The 18,894-nt window shown below is 45.1% G+C and overlaps 1 protein-coding gene across 2 annotated transcripts; it reads left to right on the plus strand.

The window, feature by feature from the left end:
* The first annotated feature begins 4,891 nt into the window (after nucleotides 1-4,891).
* On the plus strand, nucleotides 4,892-18,279 carry Smim17 (small integral membrane protein 17). Of its 2 annotated transcripts, XM_076570606.1 has the most exons (5): nucleotides 5,217-5,246; nucleotides 6,917-6,987; nucleotides 10,951-11,187; nucleotides 13,117-13,193; nucleotides 14,498-18,279. In XM_076570606.1, the coding sequence occupies exons 3-5, from the start codon at nucleotides 11,046-11,048 to the stop codon at nucleotides 14,606-14,608; spliced, it is 330 nt and encodes a 109-aa protein (XP_076426721.1). In that variant the 5' UTR covers nucleotides 5,217-5,246; nucleotides 6,917-6,987; nucleotides 10,951-11,045; the 3' UTR covers nucleotides 14,609-18,279. The 2 variants fall into 2 exon arrangements, with proteins under 2 accessions (XP_042126598.1, XP_076426721.1); XM_042270664.2 differs by lacking the exons at nucleotides 5,217-5,246; nucleotides 6,917-6,987 and adding an exon at nucleotides 4,892-5,012.
* The last annotated feature ends 615 nt before the right edge of the window (nucleotides 18,280-18,894 follow it).

Genomic DNA, 18,894 nt, shown 5'->3' on the forward strand with positions numbered 1-18,894 from the left:
CCTATCTGCCTGTCAGCCTTATCGGCTCCACCAGTAGCATGTATCCTGAATATATCCACATCTGTCATCTCCATGACCACTGTATTTCAGGCCAGCATCACCTCCCACCTTGGTTACTACAGGAGCCTCTCACACAACTTTTCTATCATGCTCCCTTCTGCTGCATTCCCCACCAAGAGATTTTGGACACACTTTCACAATGTAAATTAGAGCAAGTCTCAACACTGTTCATTACTCTGTGAATTCTTCCCAAGCAACCCATAATCAAATCCAGGGACCTTCCTGAGCTTGCAAGATCCTGAATGCCTTTCTGAACTTATATCTCACTTCTGTCCCTTGTCTAGCCACTCTGCCCACATTGGCCCCTTTATTGAACCCTTTGTATCTTTAATGATTCATTCTACCATGGATTCTTGTTTAGCTGGTTCCTTTCCATCTTTTAGGTATTAGTTCAAGGTGTCACATTTTGAAATGTCTTCTCTGGGCTGTAGTAGCTCAGTGGAAGAACACTTGCCTAGCATGCCTGAGACCCCAGGTTTCACCTCCAGCAACCCCCAGTCCTACCACTAAGAGAAAGAGATGATAGATAAATAGATTGATGATAGATAGATAGATGATACATAGATAATAGATAGAGATAAATGATAGATAGATAAATAGATGATAGATCGGTACATAGATAAATAGATGATAGATAGATAGATAGATAGATAGATAGATAGATAGATAGATAGATGGTAGAGATAGATATATCCCCTTAGAGTCACTCTTATACTGGCCCTTTTCATGGACTTTAGTATGAATTACATTTTACTGCTTCATGTGCCTGTTTGTGTACTTCTGTCATTAGAATGTACCCTTCTAGCCCAGCAAGATGACTCAGTGGGTAAAGGTTATTGCTGAAAAGCCTGATGACCTGAGTTCAATCCTTGGGACTCATTTGGTGGAAGGAGAGAACCAACTTTAGCAAGTTGCCCTCTGACTTTCACAAGCACACCATTTCATTCACATGTGTGCATGCACACAACTCAATAAAAACATAAATGTAATATATATTTTAAAGAACATACACTTCAGACACTTATTATCCTGATCACCAAGAAAAGGTTTACTACCTATCAATTGTTTAATAAATATTTGCTGAATGGATGGTTTAAGTGAGTGAGTGAATGATATCCTTATATTTATATTGATCAGCCTTTTGTCAGTTAATCATGGAGCCCCAACAAGATGTCAAGAGGACTCATAACTTGGTCAAATCATGGCCCAAGATTTGATGATTGTGTTGTGATTCCCAAGATAAACCCATCCTCCTAACTTGGTAATTCACTGGGAAGAACTGAGGAGTCATCATCATGTGGTCTTCGTACTCACATACTAGCAAATCATGATGATTTGTTACAGTGGAAAAATACACAAGATGCCTATCAAAGAGTGAAATGTTTTCACTCTGCCTCTTGATTTTCTGTGAAGCCATTCATGGTACAGCATTTAACAGCGGGGCCATGCAGAGTAAAGACCAGTGCTAGGCATGGTGGCGCACACCTCTAATCCAAGCAATTCCGAGGCAGAGGTAGACAGATCTCTGTGTTTGGGGCCAGCCTGGTCTACATGGTGAGTTCCAGGCTAGCCAGGGCTAAATGGTGAGAGACTGTCTTGGGGTAGGGGGCAGTGAAAGAAGGGAAGGAAGAGAGAGAAAGAGACCCCAGTGATGGAATCTATCACGTCAAGTAGTGGCATACAGCTATGGCTAATCTATTTTCCTTTTATGTCCATTTAGGCCATGACACAAGAAGCCACCCTTCTGCATGTTGGAATGCTCTGCAATTTCCCTGTAAAGGCATTTTGCATGGGACTAGTCGGGGATGCTTGTAATGGAAACTACTGGGGGAGCAGAAAGATCACAGGTTCAAGCCCTGCTTGGGCTACAGAGTTAGTGCAAAGGCAGTCTGGGCAACTTAGTGAGACCATGTCTCAGCAAGTTAGAAAGGGGGCCGAGGATACTCAGTAGGTAGAGTGCTTGCCTACTCTGTTATCATGCACGAAACCCTCGATTCGGTTCCCAGAACTGCAAACAAACAAACAAACAAACTCACTTCTTGTCTTAGTTAGAGTTTCTGTTTCTATGAAGAGACACCATGACCACAGCAACTCTTATAAAGTAAGCATTTAATTGGGGCCAGCTTACAGGTGCAGAGGTTTAGTCCATTATAGCCATGGCAGGAAGCATGGTGGCACACAGGCAGACTTGGTGCTGGAGAAGGAGCCAAGAGTTCTACATCTGGATTGGCAGGCAGCAAGGAGAGGGAGAAGGAGAGGGAGAGGGAGAAGGAGGGAGGGAGAGAGAGGGAGAGAGGGGGGGAAGAGATGGGGGCGGAGAGACTGGGCCTGGCTTGAGCATTTGAAAACTCCATCCCCCACTCAGTGGCACACTTCCTCTCACAAGGCCACACCTCCCATTGCCACTCCCTAAGCATTCAAATATATGAGCCTATAGGGGCCAATCTTATTCAAACCACCACACTTCTGAAAAGGTTTGAGGAAAACAAATTAATTTAAAATAAAAATGCTAAATAAGTGAGAAACGGTGGCACACACCTGAAATCCCAGCTCTTGGGAGGTGAAGTCAATAAGACAGTTCAAGGTCACCTTCAGTTTATAGCAAGTTTGAGGCCAACTTGGGCTATATGAGGCCTTGTCTCAGGAAAAGCCAAAATGGAAAATAAGTGGAATAAATAGCATTATGATGTTACACTGTAAGCAGCCAGGAAGGTGGTATCTTATCACTCATGGAGAAACATGACCAAAGGTGAGGAAGGAAGTGTGAAAGACTGAAGTGTGGGTAAAGTTAAAACAGTGGTGTAAGACTCTAGACACTCTCTTTGCTGTTCTTATGCCATTCTTTCTCCCTACCCCTCTTTTTGAGACAGTGTTTCTCTGTGTAACAGTCCTGTCTGTCCTGGAACTCATTTTGTAGACCAGGTTGGGCTCGAACTCAGAGATCTGCCTGCCTCTGTCTTCTGCCTTCTGAGTGCTGGGATCAAAGGTGTGTGCCACCACTGCACAGTATATTTTTTTATTTATTTTGGTGCTTTTTCCTGCATTCATGACTGTGTGAGGGTGCCAGATTCCCTGGGACTGGAGCAACAGGCAGTAGTGAGCTGCCACGTGGATGCTGGATGGCAGGACCAGGACCTCTGGAAGAGCAGCCAGTGCTCTTAACTGCTGAGCCACCTCTCCAGCTCTCTTACCTTTCTGAAAGAGATCACCTCCCAAGGAATTTGTTCAGTGACATTATTTCATCCAGGCCCTTCTTCTAAGAGCTCTCAAGATCAAAACTAGAGTTCTTGCCTCTGCTAAGAACCCGTGTTCATAGTTATCACAGGGACTGGGGAGATGGCTTGGTGGGCAAAACGCTTGCTGTGCAAGCATAAGAACCTGGGTTCAAATCCCCGGCACCCATATAAAAGCCACGTGTGTTATCATGTGCCTGGAACTCCCAGTGTTGGCAGTGATGGGTGAGGGAGACTGATGGATCAAGGACTTACTCTCTGCAAGTACATGTGTGAATGAAGGCACCTCCCTACACGCCTACACACACACACACACACACACACACTACATACACATACACACACATATACTTACATACACAAAGAAAAAAATTAATATAATTTGATGGAAACTTGTTTGCTTATTTATGTATTTAGAGAGGAGTGTGTCTGTGTATCTGTGCACATGTGTGTGTACATGTGCCATGGTGCATGTATGAAGGTCAGAGGATCTTTCCTTTCACCATGTGTGTCCTGGAGATTGAACTTGGGTCTTAGCAGCAATCACCTCTTCCCGTTGGGCATCTCGCTGGTCCCTGGTGGGAATGAGTACTAACTCATTTAACCCCCAGAATAGCCCTCCAAGGCAGGAACTATTCTTGCCCCCCTCTTTTTTTTTTCAGGCAAAGAAACTGAGGTCCAGTTAATCAGCATCCTTAAGCTTTTCACTGGTACATGCTTGGATCTGTGTCTGGGCACCCGACTTGTGAGCCCTCATGGCATCATGAGGGATGAGCGTCACCCCTCATCTGTCCTTTCCGTAACATCTGGATACTAAAGGAGATGGTGGCAACTGAATAGAATGTTTTATTTTGCAATTCATTTCTACTCAGATCATATCCGTGGTTGGGGACTCATCTCCTCGTATCTCTCCACAATGACAGAACAATGCAATATAAATAATATTGGTAAATTGTCACATAGTTGAAAAATATTAATTTTGATTTTTGACAATTTCATACATGTATAGAATATATTCTATTACTCTCTCCCCTTGCTTTCTCTTATCTCCCTCCTCTGCCTATATCAAGCCGTACCCCATGCCCAACAGTTCCCAGGTTCATGACTGTTGGTTTTGTTTTGTGATCCATTATCTCAACAATGGCACTCTCCACTGGAGCCTGGGAGGGGGTCGCCAGGGGTCACACGTCAGAAGGCAATGACTTCCCTAGTCCCCGAGTCAAACGGGGTCTCGACCCACAGGTTGAGAAACCACCCATTTAGCGCCTACTAATTTGTGGGCGTGTCTGTGGGGGGAGGGATTTTCTTGATTGTTAACTGACTCAGGAGGGCCCGATTCACTGTGGGTAGCGTCATCTCCTGATCAGATTCTGTGCGGTATAGGAAAGCTAGCACGCTGGATTGTGATATAACTTTATTGCTCCTTAACTCCGCACGGAGGGCCACTCCACTTTGGCTAGACCCTCAGGGCCTACACTACCTACATCCGCTCCTCTGCAACTACACCACAGGCCAGCGGTCTCTGTCAGCCCTCCAATCTGTCTCCAGTTCTTTCCAAACGCAGGCTCCCGGAGGAGGAGGCGGAAGAAAGAAGGCCGCCTCCTTCTCTTCCCCTCCACCCCCACCTCCCACCTCCCACCCACTGCCTCCGCGGCTGCGCAGCCGCTGTCCTTGCAGCTCCAGAGCTCCGCAGCGCCTGGCAGGGTCTGGTTGGGGAGGGTGAGTCCTAAGAGGGACCCCCATGTTTGGGAAGGGGGCGGGAGATTGGGTTGGGGGCGTGGGCAGTGATCCGGGGAGGCGCATTCTTGTGTGACTGTGTGCATGAGTGTCCATGCGTGGATCTGGGGTGGGCGGGTTCGCAGCACAACTGCTCTTAGGTCTGGGGTCTGCGAAGGGAGGGTCCCCAAAGCCACGTGGGAGGAGACGGCTGGAAAGGAGGGGGCGTCTTACCAGGTTGGGTCCGTTTATCTGCTAAACCTGATCCGTTTACCGGGTGCCTGTACATCGCACATGAATTTCAGCAACCAGGGAGAAGGGACCCTGCAGGGAGATTGCGCTCAGGTGTCTGAGTTCGTTCGTAGGTGTGTGCACGTGCACATCATCTCCCGGAGGGGAGGAGGGTCCCCAGTCTCTGTAGTTGGGCTTGCTGCCCCTGGGAGCCTGGCCGCGTGTGCACCTGCGCGTGTGTGCATTGTGTCTGTCCTGGGCTCAGTGTGTGTGTCCTGCAACAGGCAAGGAGCATAGGGTGTGAAGTCCCAAAGGTGCGGGGTTTAAGGGGCAGCCCCAACTCTCCTGAGCTCGGAGGCTGTGTGGGCAATGGAGCCATAACTGTTAACTACTCAGCAGGGCCTGAAAATCATCCCAGGAAACAGCGCCTCTATTACTGTTGTTGTTATTATGATTATTATGGTGATTATTATTACCATTATTATTTTTACTATTATTATTACTACTATTATTACTATTATTATTACTACTATTATGACGATTTCCCTTGCTCTTACTACCTCTGATCCTTTCGCCTCAGCGGGTGATGCGTTTTCTAATTCATCAAGACCCCAGGGACGGTGAGATGTAAATCCCCTGGGTACTGTCTCTCTTCTTCTCCCCTTCCATCCAATGCACCTGCAGGGTCTTCTAATCCCTGCCCGCCAGGTTTCTCCCTGTGTCACTGACTCCTACCTGCCTCTTCCTTCCTTCCTTCCTTCCTTCCTTCCTTCCTTCCTTCCTTCCTTCCTTTCCTTTTCTTTTTTTCTAAAATTACGTTTATTTGTATGGGAGCATTCAGAGGACAAATTGTGGGAATTGGTTCTCCTGGGAATTGAACTCAGGTGGCCAGGCCTTGGCAGCAAGTACCTCTAACCCACTGAGTCCTATTATCACCCTGTCCACTCCACACCTGTGTTTTCTTTGCTAGCTCTCTGCTTCTCAGCCTAACCCCATGATTAATCATGCTTCATATCGAAAGTAAAGCAATAAACAAAACCCAATCTTAGGATCCTCTAACACTCTTTCCCATCAGTGTTCATGTAACAGTCCTGCAGGCACACACACACTCACACACACACACACTCACACTCACACGACACATTTTTGTATCTCAGGCTAGTCTCGAAATTCACTATTCACCCTGACCTGATCCCGCTACCTCCTAAGTGCTGGGGTGGGGTCGCAAAGGAGCATCCTGGTGGCTGGGTTATGCAGTGCTGGAGACCCAGTAGTCTGCTGCCCGCTACATTGCCTAGCTCTGTTTTTCCTCCATGCCGGAAGTCTTGTCTTTTCACACCCGCTACAACACACACCCCACCCCTTACAGATGCTGCAAACTGGCAGCTCAAGGGTCTACCCTAGGTCAGATATTGCTGTTTGGGCTCATGGGGTGTTTCTTTCTTAAGCGTTTGAAGTCATGGCATTTTAAATTGTAGACCCTGTCTCAAAAAGAAGTAAATAAAAACCAGAAGAAAGGAGACCAAGAGAGGGATAATATTAGGCGACGAGGAAGGGGGAATGTAGGAAAAAGGACATGAGTTAGACAGATGGTATAAAACTACTTTTTCCCCCTTTCTAGTTTTAACTTTTTCATAGTTTTTTTTTTAATTTTTATTTTATCCATGATGGATAAGTGAATTCAACTTTCCAGGTATTGAAGAAGTAAAAGTCATAACATAAGTAACTATCCAACTAACTAACTAAGGTAAGTACTATTAAGTAGTAAGTGCAAAGCCCTTACTTAAATGAAGCGAGCTGCTTGGGGTAGCCACTTTCTGTACAAAAGCGTCACTGAGCTGTATAGAGTTGGGGGCTGGGCATGTGTTTGAGTGGAGTCCTTAAACCGGCTGTATTTGTGAGTTAATTAGAATATATATACTGATTTTATTTAAATATTTTAAAAGTGCAAAAGATGTCATCTTAAAAAAATTTTTTTTTTCAGTCTCCTAAGAAATCGACGGTGATAGCCTTGTGTCCCAGGTCTTTGCGGGGCTGAAGGGGCAAGGCAGCTCCTCCCGAAAAGACACTTGATGGATCGTTTGCTACGACGATCCTGGGTGCTCCCTATTGTTTCTTCCAGGCTGCGCAGTGCCTGTTTGTTTCTATTTTCTTTGTGATGCAGAAGCTCTCTTCCGGATTTGCATTTTGTTTTTCAGCTGCAGAACCGCGAGCCTTCGGGAGGCTCTTGCTTGATTTATTTTATTCTTGTGCTGTGCTTTCTGACGAGCTCTGGAGGTGTTTGCCGTCTGATTCCTGGTGCCAGCATTTCCATCCGCCGCACAGTCATGTCTGCTGCTCAGTTTGGCCCTTCCTGCTCACCTCCAGGATATCAGTAGCCATATCGAGGGGGGCATCCAGTTCATCCATAGGCTCTCGGGACTCCGCAGGGGCCTGGCCCAAAATTTGTTGAGAACTATTTGGGAAATTTCATATCCAGTCAAACACCCATGGGTGGCAAGTATTTGTGGAGATGTGATGTTTAAATTAAAGTTAGCCTTGAAGGAAGGGCGGCACTCCAAGCCGACGAAGCCAGGAGAAGGAACGTACCCCTTAAATTCCGTTCAGCAGGTGTTCTATCCCTGCAGAAATCTCAAAATGCCTCTGTGAGGGGGCTGCTTTCAGGGATGAGCAAGCTAAAGCTCAGAGAGGTTGTGTGTCCCAGGACACACAGCGTGGGCACGGCAGAGAGTGTCGCAGACACATTTCAAGGGCACGCAGTTAGCTCCATGCTGGCTTTACCTGCTACTGATAATGCTTGAAAAGTTTCTGCACCCGGATAAGCCTCTCCGCCGACGACGACGCAGCAATCCCGAATTAGAAAAAGTCCCGGTTTAACGGGTAATTCCCGGGTGATTCTCCAGCCACCCCCAGAGAGGAGACAGGGACGAGAGACCTAAAATCCATTGTCTCTTTTCTGGGGTGAAGTTTAAATGCCCCAGGGGAGGAGCTGTGGTTGGTGGGACTTTCTGAGGAGCAGGGTCTGGGCAGAGAGGTGGGGCTTCCATCAGAACAATGCTCAGCAGCCTGCAAATTCCAGCCATTCTCTCCCCACGGGGCTGGCAGTTTTTAAAAAATTGGGTGCTTGGGATTCTAACTTCGGCCTTCATATATTTAATTGTAAATATTTAACATATATATTTGTGTGTGTACATATGCATATACATGTGTAGGTACATACAATTTATATGCATGTAAGTACATATTTCAAGTTAATCCACACGTATCTGCATTGTATAAATGAAGGATCATTTATTTAATCATCTTCTTGTTGATAGATATCTAAGTTGTAACACTTTGTTTGACCTTTCTGAGACAACTCTTTGTCTAAGATGACCTCAAGTCTGAGACCCTATCTTGGCCTGCAGAATTGTGACATTGACCACACCCAGTGGTTGTCAATATTTGAGTCAGGGTCTCCCGTAGCCCAGGCTGTTGTATTGACCTCACCTCGTAGACGAACTTCTCTTCCTCCTACATCCACTTCCTGAGTGCTGGGGTTGGATGTCTGTGTCACCACACTTTACGCCCAGTTTGTGCAGTACTGGGGACCGATCCCAGCACTTTGTGTGTGCTAGGCAAGTGCTCTACCAACTGGGCGTCACACCCAGCCTCAGCTGTAAAACTTTCTACATGTCAGCATTGTTTAAAAATTAACTACGTGTGCGCCTGTGCGCATGCAGGCACTCTCAGAGGCCAGAAGAGGATGTCAGGTCCCCTGGAACTGGAGCTATAGAATATTGTGAGCTGTCTGATGTGGGTGCTGGTAACTGAACCTGGCTGCTCTGCAAGAGCAGCCAGTGCTTGTGACTCTCCAATTCCAGTTACCCATAAAGGTGCATATAGTAGCTCCAACCATGAGTACAAGAGATTTGTGTTGTTTTTCTGTATCTCCGTGTGATGTATGCAAGTGTGTGTAAGCAGAAGCCCATGTCGGCACACACAAAGGCTAAAGGATGTTTTCCTCAATTCTTCTTTGCCTTATTTATTTTGAGGCAGGGTCCTTTGCCAAGCCTGGTGGATGCTCACTGTTTTGGCTACACTGGCTGGCCAGCAGGCCCTTGGAATTTTGTCTCTGTCCCTCCTCCAGTGAAGGGGTTACAGATGTGTGTGCTGCCTGGCATTTTCTTCTTCTTCTTTTTTAATGTGAGTGCTTGGGATTTGACCTCAAGTCCTTACGCTTCTGCAGCGTGCTCTACCCACTGAGCTATGTACCAGGCCCCGGAACAGCTTTGTTTTGTGAATATAGACAGGAGTGGCAGCTTCCACAAACATGTGGATACAGGATAATTTCCCTCTGTCATGCGTAGGTGCTGAGGATGGGAACATCACTTGTGGGGGTATGCATATGTTTAGCCTTAGCAGATGGTGCGGTGGGGTTTTACTAAGTGGTTGTTGGGCTAACAGACACTCCCACCCGCACCCATGAGCCAGCTTGCTTTTAAAATCTACCTCTGAGAAGAAGGGAGATTTTACATCACAGTGGGAGAGGGAGTGCCTGCCGGCGCCTCTGTTCCTTTTTAGGGTTTTACAGTTATTGAGGATTACTATGAAAATGAGCACAGTGAAAGTGAGCAAATACCAGCCGTGTTCTGACTAGGGCTATCCCAGTGGCCCTGGAAGCTGCTCCCCACTTCCCAACTAAGGGGCACCCCAACACGGGAGAGGCTAAGGACACCACTGCTGAGCGTGGCATCTCACGCCTGTAACCTCGGTGTCCAGGAGGCAGCAGCAAGAGGGTCAGGAGTTTGAGGCCAGCCTGGGACATATAGTGAGTTCGAGACTACCCTGAGCTAATTGGCAGTGTCTCAAAACAAAGCATGGGCTGGTGAGCCGGCTTGGGGAGGAAATGTACATGCCACACAAGCCGGCGACTCGAGTTCCATTCCGGGATCCCACGGTGAAAGGAAAGAAGCTGTACACACACACACACACACACACACACACACACACACACACACACACACACAAAATAGGAAAGAAGCTGTACACACACACACACACACACACACACACACACACACACACGCACACTCACACGCACACGCACAAAATAAAAATTTAAAAAACCAGCCAACAAAGCAAACAACAGATACATTGGCACCAAGCTGAGGTATTCTCTTTGATTCCTGTGGAGAGCAACTGTTTCGTTTTTTTTTTTTTTCCTTCCAGGAATTCCTGGATGGTCTAAAATCTTTGCCAGTACCCCTTTGGATGTTAGACTAAGTACAATAAATATTTTTGTTCCACAGCATCTCTGGTGGTTAATCTTGTCAGCTAAATTACCATCTACGATGGCAATTTAGAATCACCATGGAAACCCTGTGGGCATGTCTAAAAGGATGTTTCCAAATAGACTTAACTAATTAGGAAAAAGCCTACCCTGAATATAGGCACCTGCAGTCCATCGAGTGGGGTACGGGACTGAATAAAAAGGAGAAAGGGAGTCGAACACTGGCCTCCGTCATTCTCTGTTTCCTGACTGGGCGTGCAATGTCACCAGCTACCTCATTCTCCTGCAGTGGTGCCCCCTCCCATGACAGGTCATGAGCCAAAGTAATCCCTTCATTTTTAACTGCCGAACCATCTCTCCAGCACCCTGCCGTCGTTCTAGCAACACCATGCCTAGCACGATGATCCACTAGCTGACAATGGGTCTGTCCGTCCTTAGGTTTTGAATCCTGTGCCTGAGGAACACCCCAGGACGCGGACACCACGGAGAAGTCAAAGGCTGCCTTGGAAGGCCCGCCTCCTCCTGAGGAGGAGATGCAGGGCCTCAGGCCTGAGCAGGTACAGGGACTGCTACCTCTGGACGGCAGGGCCTGGGAGAAGCCGTGCCCACCCACCTTCCCCAAGGACTGGGAGGCTGTGGATGTCGGGGCCTTGAGCTGCGACAGCGATGAGAAAGGTGAGGGGTCCTGTGGGAGGTGGGCAAGGGAGAGGCCCTTGACAGAACGTAGGGAGAAGCCGAACATCCGTTCTGTCACTCACTGAGGCCACGGACACAACGTGCGGAATGCTGAATTGGGCAGCTTTCGCTGCGTAACAAGTCACCCCATCATTTAGTTGCTTAATGCAACAAGCACGTATGGGTTCATAATTCTGTAACTCAGCCATTTCATGTGACCTCGGGGGACATTTCTCCTGTTACCTGTTTCTGCCTGTGAGGTCATAGGGAGCCGGCCGACTCACACACTGGGTGGACTGACTAACTCGATTGTGTTGAGCCCTGTGTCTCCAAGAGGTTTACTCTCATGGGTCCTTGGAGGGTGGTGAAGAACAGGGAATGCTGGGATGCCTAAGCACTTAAACTTTTAAAAAGTGTGTGTGTGTGTGTGTGTGTGTGTGTGTGTGTGTGTGTGTCTATGTGCAAGTGTGTGCAGGCACCCACAGAGAGGTCAGAAGAAGGCACAGGGATGCTTTAGAGTTGCACATAATTGTGAGCTGTCAGGTGTAGTTTCTGGGAACTGAGCACATGTCCTAAAGAGTAAGCAGGAGCATATACTTTCAACCACTGGGCATCTCTCCAGCCCTCCTAGGCACTTTTAATGCCTTTGCTAGCATCTTGATCCTAGGTTATTGGTCAAAAATATGGCCTGTGAGGGAGGGGCTGCTGTGTGAAACTTTTCATAGGGAGACATCACACACACACACACACACACACACACACACACACACACACACACCTCACCTCAGATAAGGGAACCATGATGAAGGTTACTAACAAGAGCATGGATGGGAAGAGGTCAGAATGTGTTGTCAAACCCACAATGAACAATCAGGCCCTCCTCTCTAATAATTATACACCTCAAATGTCAGAAGTGCTGAGGGCATTAAACCTGCCTTTTTTTAAAAAAGCTGTTTTCCAGAATGAATGGTGGGTTTAGGAAATCAAGAATGAAAGGAAAGAGGTCAGTTAAGAGAGACCCCTGGGCCAGCCTAAGGACGCTTGCTGCCAAGGCTGATGACTTGAGTTTGATCTCGGGGACCCACATGGCAGAAGGCGAGAACTGAACCCCCACTGTCCTCTGACTTCCACAGGTGTGCTACGGTGTGTGCCTCCACTCACCCACCAAATGTTAGAAGAAAAAAGGAGACTTTTAAACTGTGCGCGGTAGCTGACCTCTTGTAATTCAGTACTTGGGAGGCTGAGGCAGGGGAATTGCTCATGAGTCGGAGGCTAACCTGGATTCGATAGAGAAGATTTCCAGGCCAATCTGGGATAAGGCAAAACTCAAGAGTCTCTGCCAGCTTCATTCCGCTTTGGATTGAGAAGGATGGCAATAGGTTTGTAACTGTGTGGAAAATTCTTCCCTGGAAGCTTCTCCCACGGAAGGCAGAGAGACTCCTAGAGTAATTCTTTCCCCTCTGCTCCCTCCTTCAGATCTTGCTGGAAGGTGGCCAGGGAGCTTTTACCTTCCGGACAGAGTGAACGAACGGAGGAGCCCATCAGATGGCCCAGTTTAAATCATGTAGTCAGCTGCAGGGTCTGAATTTAGTCCTGACATGTTATCAGCCCCACATGAACCATGTGTGTGTGTGTGTGTGTGTGTGTGTGTGTGTACATGTATACCTGTGTGTGAATACACATGCACATCTGTGTGTTTATGTGTGTATGTGTTTGTATATGTGTGTATGTGTGTTTGTATGTATATATATGTATCTCTGTGTGTGTGTGTGTGTGTGGTGTATGTGTGTATGTACATGTATATCTGTGTGTGTGCTAGGTCATTAGTAGACAAGGGATAGGATGCCATGGAGAAAGCAAGCGGAGCCTCGCTGAAGTGTCCTGGTTGCTCACTAGCAGCTCTTCTCTCCTATTTCTTTGTCTTCACAGATGTGTCTTCTCAAGACACTGGGCTGTCTCTGGACTGGAGTTCGGTCGATGAAGACGATGAGTCAGAGGACTCCCAGGTATGTGGAGGAATTATTTCCGTTAGCACAAATGTTACTCTGAAGATCTCAGCGACTTGTCACATTTCCTTCCTCAGCCTGGGATGACTTCACTGCACAGAAGTTCCAAGTGCTCTCTCATGGGAGATGTGGCACATTCCTGTGGTGGTCAGACACAGAGGAGGGTCCACATGGGACATGTGTATATCTCTATGCACACAAACATCCATAGCTCTGCACTTATAGTCAGTATAATCCACCCACCCTCCACCTATCCATCCATCCACCTATCCCCACCAGTTCATTCACCGCCCGCTTATCTATTAATCTACCTACTCATCGATCCATCCATTCATCCATTCATCCATCCATCCATCCAGCCAGTCATCTACCCACTCATCTATCCATCCACCCACCATCTAACCCAGGAAGAGAAAAGTGAGTAGGAGTATTAAGGTAACAAACAGGTATCTGAGGTTGGAGAGATGGCTCAGTGGTTAACACTGCTTTCTACCCTTCCAGAGGACCCAGCATCCAGCACCCTGTTCTGTTCCCAGCACCCAGGTCAAACAGCTCAGCTTGTGACTCCAGTTCTCGGGGACCCAGTGCTCTCTCTGGTCTCTGTGTGTCCTGAATTTGTGTGCACATTACCCATGACCAAAGCAGACACGCAGACATGGAATTTAATATAAATATAATCTTGGGTTGGAAAGATGGCTTAGCGGTCAAGAGCACTGGCTGGTTTTCTAGAGGACTCAGTGTTCAATTCCCAGCATGGCGGGCTCACAACCATTCATAACTCCAGTTCTGGGGATTAAGACTCTCTCTTCTGGCCTCCATAGGCATCAGGTATATACATGGGACACATGAGACACATGGAACACAGACATACATGGGGGCAGTCCACCCCCATATACAATAAAAAAATTAAAGTGAAAGCTTAAAAGACTAAAATAAATAAATAAAAAAGATTTATTATTATGTATACAGTGTTCTGCCTGCATGTATGCCTGCAAGTCAGAAGAGGGCACCAGATCTCATTGCAGATGGTTTGTGAGCCCGCCATGTGGTGGCTGGGAATTGAACTTGGGACCTCTGGAAGAGCAACCAGTGCTCTTAACACTGAGCCATCTCTCCAGCCCTTGCTTCCATATATTTATCTAATATCAGTTCTGTCATGCAATTTTAAACTCAACAACTTCTCTACTGGTAGAATCCAAATGCTACAATCTTATCCCCCCCCCCCCCCCCCGCAGTGAATGCTGCCAACCTCCTCCTGTCCAGTGCTGATATTTCTTTTTTTCTTTCTTTTTTTCTTCTTTCAGGGCTTTATGGAGTGGTCCAGAGCTCCACAGCAAACAACCATTGTGTTGGTAGTATGTGTGCTGTTCTTATTCTTGGTTTTAACTGGGATGCCCATGATGCTCCACATTTAACTATCACAGTAGCTGCTGTATGGAAATGTAAGCCCGGTGTCACTTAAGGAACTGTCCTAGCTGGAAACCAGGAATGGGTATGGAACATTATGAAGTATCTTTCAAACATCCATTGAGATGAGTTTAGTATGATCTTTAATTTATTTTACAGATTTATTTTTAATTATGTTTGTCTCTGTGTGTATGTGTGCTTTGTGAGTGCAGTTCCTGCAGAGGCCAGCAGAGGGAGTCTGAGCTCCTGCAGCTGGAGTTGTAGGCAGTTGTGAGCTGCCTGGTATGGGTGCTGGGAGCAGAACAAGAGCAGTGAGCACCTGAACTGCTGAGCTGTCACTCCAGCTTCATGAGCTTTTTCTTCCTTTTTCTTCTTTCTTTCTTTCTTTCTTTCTTTCTTTCTTTCTTTCTTTCTTTCTTTCTTTCTTTCTTTCTTCTTTCTTTCTTCCTTCCTTCCTTCCTTCCTTCCTTCTTCCTTCCTTCCTTCCTTCCTTCCTTCCTTCCTTCCTCCTTTCTTTCTTTCTTTCTTCTTTCTTTCTTCTTCTTTTCTTTCTTTCTCTTTCTTTCTTTCTTCTTCTTTCTTTCCTTCCTTCCTTCCTTCCTTCCTTCCTTCTTTCTTTCTTTCTTTCTTTCCTTTCTTTCTTTCTTTCCTTCTCTCTCTCTCTTTCTCTCTGTCTTTCTTTCTTTTTTAAATAACCTTTTTTAGTATGAGGTTTTTTTCCATGACCAAGATTAATTTAAATGAATACATCATTGATGTAAAAAACACATATTATTTTGTACACTACTGAGAAATTTTGTTTACTGCTGAGAAAGAAAAATGTGAATTGATTATAAGACATTATGAATTGGAAGACACTTCTTCAGAGAAGGTGAAAAATGTGCAACTTAAGGTCAATGATGAACATCGTCTGTCTTTAAAAAGTATTATATTACAATTTAACATTTTGCTTGCATGTGTGTGTCTATATATTGAGTATGTGCCTTGGTGCCTGTGGAGGCCAGAAGAGGGTGTTGGATCCCTTAAAACTGGAGTTACAGATGGTTCTGAGCTACCATGTGGGTGCTGGAATTGAACCTGGGTACTTTGGAAGAGTAGCCAGTGCTCTTAACTTCTGAGCATCTTCCAGTCTCAACATCATAGCATCTTCAGTATGTATAGTCTCTCCCATATACTGCCTTCCTTTTTCTTGCTATTTATGTAAGGACTCTTGCCTCTTCTTGACGTGTTCAGTTGGTGCTATTTTGTGAGGTTTTGGTCTCATGGCTTAAGCTTGCATCATTGAGAGATGTGAGTAATTTTTTTTTACACTTTTTAGTGCTTTTGAATAATTTCTGTAGCTTGAGAAATATCAGATATTTGGCAGTTTGAAAGAATTTACTGTGGCTGGAGCAATGGCTCAATGCGGTAGAGTGCATATCACTCTGCAATTTGTTTCAGTCACACACATGGAGCAGCTCACAACTGCCTATAACTCCAGCTCCAGGGGATTAGGCTCCCTCTTCTGGCCTCTGGTGGCACTACACTCATATGTATATACTCACTCATATTCTTCTTCAAGTACATATACTTAAAAAAATAAATCTTAAAAAAAAAAAATCTTTTTAAAGAATTCACCAGTAGTCAGCTCTGAGATTTGTGAGGGGGGAAATCTCAGGCAATGTTTGGATAGAGGTTTGAGTTATCGTAACTCATTTATTAGTCATTACTATGATAATTCTATATCGGTAGCTTGTGAATAGTTTTTTTACTTCTTGGATTCATTTTGATGATCTATAATAGTCTTTTATCCTCTAGAGAGTTCTTCATTCTGTAGACCTTTTGAGATTATAAGCTTAAGTAGGAACACTATTTTTATAATTAAACAGAAAGATTCTCTGCATTTTTTCCCTATCACTGTTCTCTCCTTCAACCTTGTCTCAGTGGCCTACTTGTTATTTGGCTTTACCAAACACTTATCTGGTTCTTACTATGATTTTTCCAAAGATGTGTTTGGCTTTATTTATAGCCATTGTTTCTTTTATTTGTTATTTACTTTTTAATGTATTAAATTATAAGATTTAATTGGCTTAGTTCTGACCACTTTTATTTCTTGTGTTCACATTTGAGGCTGGACACTTAATTTAAATTCTCTCTATACTTGCAATAATGACATATTTAATAGAGAACTATCCTTCTGGATATAACCTTGGCCACATCTTGACATTATGTAATCAACGTCCTTGCTTATTGTGACGTTTTGTGTAGCAGTCCTACTAAAGGCTTGGAAGTTCAGTGGTTTGTTTGTTTTTTGTTTAACAACCCTTTTGTGGTGGCGGAGGGGCTGGGGACAGGGCTCAGTGGGTGAGAGTTCTTGCTCTGCCAACATAAGCACCGAGTTTGAATCCCCAGGATCCACAAAATGCATGGCTGTCTGGCCTGTCATCTTTAGCATTGGGAAGTGCATTGGGTAGAGGACAGTGCTCAGAGCTCACTGGCCAGCCAGTTTAGCCAAAAAGGCAAGCTTCTAGTTCAGTGAGAGACCCTGTCTCAAGGCAATAAGGTGTTAAGAAAAGAGGGAAGACAAACCATGTCCTGTCCTAATTTCCACAAGCACATTCATGGGTGAGCACTTATGTACCCACATGTGTGCAACCAACACACCCATTCACACCCACCCACACCCACCCACACCCATCCATCTCCCCCAACACAAAAGGAAAAAGAGTCGTGTAACTTTTATATTCTGCTAATGTAACCTGTAATATAGTTGCTTCCAAAACACTTGGAAAACAACTACGGTCCAGTTCACGCCTAATTATTTGTAAATATTTTGTACATAGTTAAGATGAATATCTGCTCTTTGTAGAATAGAGACCCATCCATCTCCCCCAACACAAAAGGAAAAAGAGTTGTGTAACTTTTATATTCTGCTCATGTAACCTGTAATATATTTGCTTCCAAAACACTTGGAAAGCAACAACAGCCAAGGTCACGACTAATTATTTGTAAATATTTTGTGCATAGTTCAGATGAATATCTGCTCTTTGTAGAATAGAGACCCATCCATCTCCCCCAATGCAAAAGGAAAAAGAGTTGTGTAACTTTTATATTCTGCTCATGTAACCTGTAATATATTTGCTTCCAAAACACTTGGAAAGCAACAACAGCCAAGGTCACGACTAATTATTTGTAAATATTTTGTGCATAGTTCAGATGAATATCTGCTCTTTGTAGAATAGAGACCCATCCATCTCCTCCAATGCAAAAGGAAAAAGAGTTGTGTAACTTTTATATTCTGCTAATGTAACCTGTAATATATTTGCTTCCAAAACATTTGGAAAGCAACAACAGTCTAGGTCACGCCTAATTATTTGTAAATATTTTGTGCATAGTTCAGATGAATCTCTGCTCTTTGTAGACTAGAGACCCATGTTTGTCTGTCACCTCCGACTCATCGATGATATTCCTCAGCTTCACCTGTTATGTGACTGTGGACTGTGCATCTGTTAATTTGATTTACCAGTATATTTTTACAATATTTGCCTTATGTCCTCACTAGCTGTGTAATTCAATATAAAGAAATCCAGAACTATTATAATTTGCTGACTAAATGACACATGTAAAACACCAGGCACATAAGGCATATAATAATCACTCAATAAATGCTAGTTAAAACCTGATTCTGACTCTTCTATTATATTGAAAATGATTGCTTTTAGTCAATTTGATAATTTGAAAGTCTCCCTCTCAAATATAAATTGGTATGGGTGTCTTCTTTTTAAAATCTTCTGTGGGTGTGGGCATAGAATTTATCCTCTGCACTATTTTGTTTTCAAGGGATTTTCTTTTTTATTTCTTTAGATGTACTTATATTATTTCGTGTGTTTGAGTTTTGCCTGGTGCCCACAGAGGAAGGAAGAGGTTGTTGGATCCCCTGGAACTGGAGTTATGGATGGTTGTGACCAAACTCAGGTCTTCTGCAAGAGCAGCCAGTGTTGTTAACTGCTGAGCCATCTCTCCATCATCCAGAGTTTTCTTCCTTAAAAAAAATTTTTTTTTAATATTTTTATTTGTGTGTGTGCGCGCGCGCACGCGCGTGTGTGTGTGTGTGTGTGTGTGTGTGTGTGTGCATATGCACAGGTGCACACCTGCCTGTCTGTATTTGTGGTATGCAGTACCCATACAGGTCAGAAGACGGTACTGGATACAGTGGAGCTGAAGTAACAGAGGCACAATGCAGATCCTGGAAACTGAACCTGGGTCCTCTGCAAGAACAGCAAGTGGTTTTAACCACTGAGCCATCTCCCCAGCA

The sequence above is a fragment of the Peromyscus maniculatus genome, chromosome 1 (assembly GCF_049852395.1).
Source record: "Peromyscus maniculatus bairdii isolate BWxNUB_F1_BW_parent chromosome 1, HU_Pman_BW_mat_3.1, whole genome shotgun sequence".
Classification (NCBI taxonomy): domain Eukaryota; kingdom Metazoa; phylum Chordata; class Mammalia; order Rodentia; family Cricetidae; genus Peromyscus; species Peromyscus maniculatus.

Bases quoted from the DNA above. Each gene is read 5' to 3' on its own strand.
- Smim17 (XM_042270664.2), top strand. From the start codon at position 11,046: ATGCAGGGCCTCAGGCCTGAGCAGGTACAGGGACTGCTACCTCTGGAC. The intron at 11,188-13,116 runs GTGAGGGGTCCT...TTGTCTTCACAG, and splicing joins CTGCGACAGCGATGAGAAAG to ATGTGTCTTCTCAAGACACT. The intron at 13,194-14,497 runs GTATGTGGAGGA...TTCTTCTTTCAG, and splicing joins ATGAGTCAGAGGACTCCCAG to GGCTTTATGGAGTGGTCCAG.